This window comes from Bombus vosnesenskii, unplaced genomic scaffold (genome assembly GCF_011952255.1).
Source record: "Bombus vosnesenskii isolate JDL3184/JDL3185 unplaced genomic scaffold, Bvos_JDL3184-5_v1.1 scf7180000013328, whole genome shotgun sequence".
In the NCBI taxonomy this organism is placed as follows: domain Eukaryota; kingdom Metazoa; phylum Arthropoda; class Insecta; order Hymenoptera; family Apidae; genus Bombus; species Bombus vosnesenskii.
The window spans coordinates 392,915-403,515 of NW_022882969.1; the positions used below are offsets into that span (position 1 = coordinate 392,915).

General features: G+C 44.2%; 1 protein-coding gene across 1 annotated transcript; it reads right to left on the bottom strand.

The window, feature by feature from the left end:
• Positions 1–6,564: 6,564 nt before the first annotated feature.
• LOC117235850 lies at positions 6,565–9,982 on the bottom strand. The gene is made up of 3 exons (XM_033498276.1): positions 9,715–9,982; positions 6,653–8,745; positions 6,565–6,570 (listed from the first exon to the last, which is right to left on the bottom strand). The coding sequence occupies exons 1-3, from the start codon at positions 9,980–9,982 to the stop codon at positions 6,565–6,567; spliced, it is 2,367 nt and encodes a 788-aa protein (XP_033354167.1).
• Between the last annotated feature and the right edge of the window lie 619 nt (positions 9,983–10,601).

Genomic DNA, 10,601 nt, shown 5'->3' on the forward strand with positions numbered 1-10,601 from the left:
CAGCTTCAACCACGCAGAAGATACAAAAGTTTCGCAAAATATAGGTAGAAAAAAAAAAAAGATTTATAAAGCGAAACAGGGTGCCTGTCAGACGACAGGATAAAGGTGAATCAAAAAGCGGATAATTATAGCGGAGCAGGCTAATGATTTTTATCCAGCGCGTCGTGTTGCTGCCTCTACTAATTAAACGCTAATTAGCTAATGTAGGGTGGATTGTCAGAATCGAGAGGGGATGGAAGGGTACAGAGAAAGAGAAAGAGAAAGAGAGAGAGAGAGAGGGAGAGAGAATGAATATAGCTGCGGTATCTTAACACGCGTTTCCGCTGGGCTCGATCCGTTGTTAATAATTTTGCAAGGAAACGTTCTATCAAGAGAATCATTTAAATAGTCACCCGCAGCGATGTTGTCGATGATTTCTAATGAGTTCCCGTCTGTGTGGCGTCCGGCTTTCATATAGCGGAAACACACGATTCATTTATCGTGTTGTTCTCAGTTCTCTTCCTTTCTACACGTATTTACTGCAGGATTAACATTTACTTGAAAGACTTAATAGTATAATAAACTACTATGTATTATAAACAAGTAACGTAGCTTACTATAACGATGAACGATCGTACATACAGTTGTACAAATATTATAATTCGAACATGTTAGACAATTCTCAGAATTCAATGATTCCAGGGTAGAAACATTATTCAATTAATGATGGAATCGTTTAGATTTTCTGGTATCAATTGGGAATTCCCCGAAACTTCAAAATTATTAAAAAAGTGTCATTAATAGATGGTTTAGAAGCTCTAGCTCAGTCGTGGAAAATGGTGTATCTACCTCCTATCCTCTTTATCTTGTTCGTATGAACGAAATACGAATATAGACGAGGTAATTAATATAACTGTATAAGTATAATTATATAGCAATAATAATAACATAACAGTATAAATGTAATTAATATTTCTTAATTACTATATTGTTACAAAAGTTCCACTCTCGATTCGGTCGCTCTTAATTCTTGATACTTTTCCATTATCATTCACCATCCGTCACTTCCTCATCGATCATTGTGCTAAGCAAAGTTTGTTCCTATGTGGGCCTCTCTCGATTAAATAATTTCTGTCTTTCGTTGCCCGATTTGCCCGTTATAGATCGCTTGTACGCCGTTAATGTATCACATAAATAGCAATCTTCCGGCGTGCCACGCAGTCGGGATACGCGGGTTTCCGTGCGAGACACATTCTGAATACAGCGATTTCCTGTAATAACAATCGTGGAATTATGCATGCCAACTGCGTAGACCGCGGATCCGAGGCTCATTCCGTCGCATCTGGTGCATGGATCATGTCTGGGACCTGTAAGCGGATGACAGGTGCAATCATGTACCTGAAGATGTCGGGAAATCTTCTGGAATATGGAAAAGAAATGGAAAATGGATGGATCGTATAATAAACCGCGAATTATTCTGTTTACTGGTTTAATCTATTTAAGATTAACGCAATATCTCATTTGCAACTGTTTTTTAGGTAATCTGTATAATTGAATACAGTATACATGTAACACGTACTTTTATCATTAATATCAATAAAGGACCGCCGTTTACAATTAGAAGTGCAAGGAACGTATTCGTGTTCTCGTTACTGTTACCGTTATTTCGTAGTGGAATTGCAACGAAGGAAATTACAAAATACAGACCGCTTCCCAAACCGCGAAATAAGCGGTTCCCGTTTTTATGCAGCTGCAACTGCGAATGGTTTCCCGCGCTTTTTGTGTTTCGACCGCACGAACCTCGGCGGAACACGGGTAGGCCATTTAACGCGCTGAGTGGTTAGGGGTTAGCACCGTGTCGAAAACTCGGCGTGCATATCGTGAAAAAGAGATCCCGCACCGGCACTTGCCTCTATATTGCCCGGAAATTATGCTTCTTGCGTTATAACGAACATTCAGTTTCCTGACTCTGCAAAAAGACCAGAGAAACTCTGTTTCACGAATTTCCTAATGCGGCGCGGCAGGCAAACTTGATGGAAACAGGGTCCAGATCGAAGAGAAACGAAAGTTCTTAATCACTTGAAGTAATTTAAATGCGATTTAAATTTACTACGAACTGATAGCTAGGTAAACTAACTGGACGGCACTTTAAGATGTAAACTTGTCAGATACCGCATCAGCATTTAACTTATTGCCTCCTTAAACTTCAAACTTATCGGTGGTTTATAAGCTAAACTTGTCAATTTGTAAGTTTATGCGGGTTCAAATTGTTTCGAACTTTCAATTAGAACTCACTGGGAAGGAAAATCCTCACGCGTTAAGTGCAGTGTTGGTCACTGATGGTTCGACAGTAAACTTTTCGCTTAGATAACGGATAATACATGTATACGTCAGAAGACTTTACCCCGCAAATCAGAAACTCAGAAAAGATTTTGATCATTTAAAGGAGAAAAAATGTAACTTATAAATTCACCAATCATTAGTTGGTAAATTATAGCGAAGATCTGGGAAACTTCTTCGGCGCTTCCCTTTTCCTATTACATTGTTCTCGATATTCAATTTCAAGAACCGGTATACAAATTTTGTCATCCTTTTAGGTTCTCGTAAGTTTCATGCAGGATCTAGACTGAATTTCTGCTCTGATCAAAGCGAGCTGCAGGAAAACGATGATCGATGCACTGGTACGAACCGGATCATAACTCGTCGTGTACTTGGAACATCTGATGGAAGACAGGCGAGTCGTGGGTGATCGTTCATGTCAGCGGACGCCTATTAGCACGGACACGTTACTTCCATTTCCGGTACCGGTAATAACATCGCGAATTCCTGTCTGCCTTGGAGTATTACTTTGTCGGAGAGAAGTTCTTGTTCCACCGTGGGGCGTACTACTACGTCGCGCTTGTAATCCCATAAAAGCCGCGTGACGACGCTCCCTTGCGTAAAGGCCGCGTTTTTACTTGCCACGAGTGGGCCACACCGCCAACCTCGTTCTCTTATAGCATTCTCTGTTCCGACGACCCCGTTTCAACATCATCGGCCGCATTAGTAACGGTGAAAACTTGCCACGAAGGGTAACATGTAATTTTTTACGAGCAACTCGTGCTATTCCCGTCAAAAAGTGCGACCAGGCGTGTGCATTTTCTTGTGAGATAGTAATTTACTGCTGACATAAGGGACTCTAGTTGTAACCGATGTTTCTTAACAGCGTTTAATTTTTCGTCTTTTCGTTTTCTACGTCTTATTCACCGATTGCAATTTATTGGTGAATTCAAAAAATTCTAAGTTTTCCTTATGTTATTGCAACAATTGATACATAGAGATCTAACTTGAATTAATCAATGTAGATGTGCTTTAATAAATAAATAGAATAAGCGATAAAAATTAGCGAAGTAAATATATAGTGAATTATAGAGAGGGATTAGAAGAATTTTAGAATTATCTCTGCGATTTAGAAAATTTGTCATTGATACATTAAAAAATTGTATTGAAAGAAGTCCTTGCAGAATATTGGAATAGAAAAGGAGCGGCCTGTTAGGAGATGAAGTAAATTGCGTTCTTCTCACAAGAGATTAGACGAAATTAGAATAAGTTAAAATAGTTATAATTAAGTACATAAACTACGCGATATTTCAAGTTGCAAAATCCTCGAGATAATGGTTTGGAATGTTCTTACGATTCTAAGCATTCTATGTACTAAAGAGATTATAAGTTTGCCCCCTTGTATATAAAATAAAATGCACACAGCTTAACAATCGGAAAATCTAGCTTCCTTTAGTCCAGTCGAAAATACAAAACGAAGCTGCAAACAGAATTTTGAAGCAGCTGTTAAAACAGCTGGTCTCGCGTCGAGCTGTGGCTATGGGAAAAAATGATGCTTTCTGGCCTGGTCCTCTGGAATTCAGATTCTGCGGCGCGTTTTACCGTACAACCGTGATAAAACGGCAGAAACATTCGGGGAGGTCATGAATCTGTAAAAAAGCGGAAGTTAAAACGCGTTCGGCCGAGCAGAGTTCTCGCAAACGGGCAACTTGGTACCGCTGTCTCGACCATTCTAAATAAAAACCGTCTCGTTTTTCACGACGACGCGACGAACACGTCTTCGTCGCGTTCGATTCAACTCCACTTCGTTTGGGTTGCCGTATATTTCTTTTATTTTTTCTTTTCCTCATCTCGTTCTCCGTGTTTTCTTGTTTTTTTCTTTTCCCTCGTCGTTCAACCTCATTCGCGGCGTTGATTGCGACCGCACAAAGCAAATATGAGATAAAAGTATTGTTTTATGGCGCGGTATTGTTCGAGCGGTTCCGACGAGGCACACAACTGTGAAAGCGGAACGAGCCGAATTGTTTCGAAACTTCAAACGTTGGATTTCGAATCGGCATGATGCTGAGAAAAAGCCTCAAATTGGTACTGGCGCGAACGAGAAATTTGGAAACGCTTTCAGCTGTTTAAATATATGCCCGCCACGAGTCGCTCGTCGTTTATGTTCCTCTCGAAAACTCTGCTTCACAAAAAATCATTTGATGTATCTCCAATATTTGGAAAGGGGTTTGCACCACGCCGTCTTCTTGTATTTCTCTTGCCTCCATAGATTACAGAAACTCCAAACAGGAATCAGAGCCACAAAAAGAATTTCTGTAATTTGAAAGAAATATTTTGACGTAATAATAATACAAGATAGTTCAAGTTCTTCGAGTCAAATTGTTCAAATTCCTTTTAGCGCAATATAGTTAAAGTGCAATATAAATTCAATAAAGTTTAGTAATGGAAATTGACTAAAAGAATTGCAAACTTCGGCTCTTAATGGCTTAAATTAAACATGCCGAATATTATCTTAATTGGATCATGAAATAGAATTTCCTTCGAAAATTCTTCCTCCGCTATTCTTGCGTGTTATATCAGCCAGTATCAACACGATATTCAGCCACGAACGGAGGAATTGGTGGGACGATCAAAGATGTATTCACGTGGAAGGGACAAGCTTCGGAGTCGATCGAGAGACGCTTAAGAAACGGCGGTAGCTTCGGGGGATTCTCGAGCATCACTCGCCAGCCAATCGTACGAAGATTAATGTTTAAATTGAAAACGTTCCCTGAATCCCAAGTGATATTCTGCCTTAATCGACCACCTCCAAAATAACCGAGAGTTACACTGTGCAACGTTCGATGGTAAATAGAAAATCATCCGACCAGGGTTCGCCGAGGTTGGATCTTCCGCTCATGCGTTCGACTCAACGCGTAATAGCTCATGTATCCGATGACAGGCATTTGTCAACGAGATCCCCTTCGAGATTTTTTATGGGGATCGGCTCGATGAAGTGTCTTTAAGGGAACGTTATGTGGGGTTTTATGTGGTGAATCGGACGAGATGTGTTTTGGGATAAAGTCGAGGGAAAAGGAGGGACGTGTACAATCAATCACAAAGGCCTATGTACATTTCCTAGATTTTATATATCCAATTTATTGGGAGAAAGCAAAAATGCACTTTCTCGTAGAACTTATGCAAGATGACTGTGAATTTATTAAACATATTTGTTTCGATCATTCGCGGAGAGACGCGATCGCGAGATATCACGTCAACGAGAGTTGTAAGTTCTCGTTACGATTGAACTATCGACGCCACGAACTGATCGATTCCCTTATTTCGATTATGATAATAAGGGTAGTTCAATGAAATCTCACAGAATCAACACAACTAAATTAATGTTTATTGCACAACTTATTAACTAGAAAATCTAAATGGAATAACAAAAGAAATGTGACTATGTAATGCGCGATACAAATATGTGTAGACTGTTTGGCTTCTCGAAACGTTCTGATTCTTTCTGGAAGGCGACCCCCACTACCTTCGGATCACGCCACCGTCTTTTACGCCAGATCAAATAACGGCCACGAATCGACGTTTCTGGAGGTCGCTCTGCTTAATGAACCATGCGCTTGCCACTACAATGTTTATTTTGCCGGGCAGCCGCGACGATCCGTCTGTGACATTATAGTGCCGCGACCGACAGTGAAGAATATGATCTATGGCAAGCCGCATGGCGTAACATCCTCCCCCCGTTGAGAGGGTACCGATCAAATTAGCGAGATGTGGTTGAAGTTCCCATCTTAGTTCGTCTCGGTGGCTAGTTGTTCGGGTTTCTCGAGATCGGGTTGAATTGGCAGTGGGACAAGCCTTTTGACGGCCCGATCTAAACGCTCTTTGCCGTCTGAACTGTAGCTGTCCGGATGACACCATCGGCGCCTGGATGAACCTTGATAACTCGGCCCAGAGGCCAATGCATGGAGGGAACGTTGTCCTCTCTGAGGATGACGATTGTGCCTTTTTGGATGCCGTGTCCACCCTTGCTCCACTTATTGCGGTTGGTTAACTCGTTCAAATACTCCTTATGCCAGCGGTTCCAAAAATGCTGTTTAAGCTGTTGGATATGCTGCCATCTGGAGAGTCGGTTCGATGGAATGTCTCTGAAATCTCGATCACGTAAGCACATTAGTGAATCGCCAATGAGAAAATGTCCGGGAGTGAGGACTAGGAGATCATTTGGATCGGTGGAGATAGGAGTTAGCGGGCGGGAATTGAGGACTGCTTCTATTTCTATGATAAGAGTATTCAATTGTTCAGAGGTGAGTAACTCGTTGCCGGCTACACGCCTGAGGTGGCGTTTAAATGACTTCACCGCTGCTTCCCATAGCCCACCGAAATGCGGCGAATGAGGGGGAATGAAGCGCCATTCGATTTGTTTGTCGGCTAAAAATGCGGTTACTTTTTCCTTGTGATCGTCCGATTGTAATAAATCGTGAAGCTCTCGTAATTCGTTGCTTGCTCCTCTGAAGTTGGTGCCGTTATCAGAATGGATGGTGGAGCAATAGCCTCGTCGAGCGATAAATCTGCGAAGAGCGGCGATGAAGGCTTCGCTAGTGAGATCGTCAACGAGCTCGATGTGTACCGCTTTAATTGCTAGGCATACGAAAATGGCTACGTATACTTTTATCTGACGACGGTTACGATCTCGTTTTTCCTTGATGTGGAACGGCCCGCAGTAATCGACGCCGACGTTTGTAAATGGGCGAGATTCCGTTACTCGCGCCTCCGGCAGATTACCCATCACGTATTCTACCGGCGGTGGTTGAGCGCGGCAGCAGCGGACGCAGCCTTTGATCGCCCGCCATACTTGACTTCGACCGTCAACGGGCCAGTATCTTTGTCTTACTGCGTATAACGTAGCCTGCGTTCCCGAATGCATGTGGATCTTGTGCTCGTGGTCTATGATGCGTGTTGTAACGGATGACTTAGGTAATACTATGGGATGTTTCTGGGCGAAGGTCATCGACGAATGACTGAGTCGACCCCCGACTCGCAATATTCCTTCCTTGTCTATGAACGGATTGAGTCGCGTGAGCTTACCCTTTATCGCCGCGTTCCGATCTTTTTGGAGTGTGCGAATTTCCTCGGAGAAATGGATGTTTTGCAACAATTTTATCAATTTATTGTGCGTTGTGCGTAATTCGGTAACGGTTAGGGGTGCCGCTCGGTTCCTTTTCTGTTTCCAACGGAGGCAACGAGCTATGATTCGTATCAACTTGGGCCAGGATGAATACCTTTGCAGCAAACAGTAATCGGGGGGGTTTGTGGACAGACAAATCGCCCCCTTCTGCTCCGGTACTTCAATTTGCGGTGTTAGCGCCCATGTCGGCCAATAGCCTTCCGACTGGTAGAGCCATGCAGGACCGTGCTGCCAGATGGTTGGGCGCAGAAACTCTTCGGGTGTTTGGCCGCGTGATATTAAGTCCGCGGGATTGTCGTCGGTAGGAACGTGGCGCCAATCGCGGATGCTGGTTTTTGTTTGAATTTCGGAGACTCTGTTAGCGACGAATGTTTTAAGGGTGTGAGGTGATGTATTGAGCCAATGGAGGACGATAGTGGAATCGGTCCAATAGATAGTTCGAGTAATTTTGTGGGATAGGGCTTGTTGTATTGTCGACATCAGGGACGTAAGAAGGAGTGCTCCGCTCAGCTCGAGCCGAGGAATGGTCTGGCACTTGAGTGGGGCGACTTTCGATTTTGCGGTTAAAAGTTGGGTCCAAACACGGCCGTTGGTGTTAAGGGTTCGAAGATAAATACAGGCTCCGTAAGCCTTTTCGCTGGCATCGCAGAAACCATGCAGTTCAATTTCCATTGCGGACTCGATTATTGCCTTGCGTGGGAACCTGACGTTGTTTAATAAGGGTAATTGGGCATAGTACCTTTCCCACTCTGTATGTAACTCGATCGGAAGTGATTCATCCCAATCGATTTTCGACGACCATATTCGTTGAAGTAGCATCTTGGCCCGAACAATCACCGGTGCGAGCAGACCGAGCGGATCGTAAATTTTTGCAATCTCCGAGCTGATGATTCGTTTCGTGACTCGAGACGGCGTGGGTTTGACTTCGACCGAGTAAAGAATAGAGTCGTCGGATGAATTCCATAACACTCCCAGCGTCTTCAAGGTTTGCGAGTCGCCCAAAAAATGTTGGTGATTTGTTTCTTCTAAGGAGAGTCCGTGTAATAAGTCATTATCGTTTGACGCCCATTTTCGTATGTTTAAGCCGGCCAGTTGAAGTAAATTGGTGAGTTCTGTTCTGAGCGTGAGGGCTTCGTCCTTCGTTTCAGCTCCGGTGAGAGCGTCGTCGACATAGAAATCCCGCTGCAGTACCTGTGCTGCACGTGGAAATCGATGTCCTTCGTCCTCTGCCAGTTGCTTGAGGCACCGAATAGCTAGATACGGGGCTGCGGATAAACCGAACGTTACAGTGTTAAGCTCATATGTTTCTGTTTCTCCACTCGCGCTGCGCCATAATATCCTTTGATATTTCCGATCCTCTGGTCGTACGAGGAATTGCCGATACATTTTCTCGATGTCGCCGGTGAGTACGTATTGATGAGCGCGGAATCTAATTAATATATAAAATAAATCTTCCTGTAACTTGGGTCCTGTGTGAAGTGTATCGTTTAAGGAGGTTCCGGTAGTGCTTGGTGCCGATCCGTCGAAAACTACACGGAGTTTGGTGGTTTGACTCGATGCTTTGGTCACGCCATGATGGGGTAAATAGTATCCGTTGTCGTCGGAGTGGTTGTCATTGACCTTCGTCATGTGTCCCAACGCCAGGTATTCCTGTATTACCGTTCGATATTCTGATTCGAAGCGTTTGTCGTGCTGGAATCGGCGATTGAGTGAGGCGAGTCGTTTACTCGCCAGCGTTTTAGATGATCCGAGTGACTGAAGCTGATCGTTGAAAGGTAGAGCGACGATGTATCGTCCTTCGCTGGTGCGTCGGGTGTGGGCTTGGAAGTGTTCTTCGCATCGTCGATCTGCCTCTGAGATATGTTTAATTGAGGGTCCTTCATCGATTTCCCAAAACCGCGCGAGGTCTGCTTGTAAAGTCGTCGTGGATGTGTGAAATATGTTTGTAGCGGTTTGGGAAGTTGGACTCCCCCCGATTACCCATCCGAATCGCGTCTTTTGCAGACGCAGTCCAGGCTCGTCTGGCTGCGTGAGGTTGACTTGTCCCACACACATCGACGCGAGTGTTGAACCTGAGCTTAATAGTACATCTATCGGAGCTGGTAAATGAAATCGTGGATCGGCCAATTTGAGATTTTTTGGTATCTCAAGTGTCGAACGATCGATGGGTTCGCTGGGAATTAAGGTTGATATGATTGGAATGATAAGGAACGTTAATGTCCGCGTGTATGTACCGTCAGTGGAAGTGATCGTGGCCGTGATGTGTCGCTTAGAGGTCGTTGTCAAGGTATCTAGAGCTCCGATCGGGACCGAACATTTGTTTTGCCTTATCCTTAACGATTTTGCTAATTCCTCGGTAATGAAGTTCATACTGGATCCGGTGTCGAGCAACGCTCGACAACGGATTGGTTGCTGTTTATCATTCAAAATATTAATCTGCGCTGTGATGACTAGATCATTGGACAGTAATTCGGATGCTATTGGTTTGATATGTTCGGTCATGAACGGAGTCGTCGATCGTCGGCGTCATTGGTTGTGTGTTCGTTTGTCACTGGGCGGTGGACTTGCAGACGCGGCTGTTCGTGGTGTTTCCGATCTGTGGTCTGTTGTGTGCCTTTTGCGACGAGTGGGTGATACGTAGGGTGGCGAAGAAGGTGTTGTGGATCGGCTATTTGATGGGGAAGATTTCGGGCTGGACGTGCTGGAACGAGACCCTGAATGGCGTTTTGTCCTATGCAGCATTGTATGATGTCGTTCTCCGCATACGCGACATGATCCTGCGAAACAATGCTTCGTTGTGTGCCCTTTCCCGAGGCAGTTGAGGCATAGTGATGCCCTTTTGACCTCCCGAATGCGTTCGCGAAGGGATTTGGTTTTGAAGGTGTCACATCTCCAAATGGGGTGTGGTCCTTGACAGGTGGGGCATGCTGGAGTAACCTGTGTCGCCGTAAGTGCATGCCCTCGTGATGCGCGTTGACGGACAGGAGTAGTTTGTTCCGGTGATTCTCTTGTTTGTCTGACTGTGGTGATCGGTTTGGAGCTTCGTGCTAATCTCTCTAGGAAGTTTAGTAAATGAATGTACGGAGGCACCTCGTTATTGGGCAGCGTCATTTCCCATTGC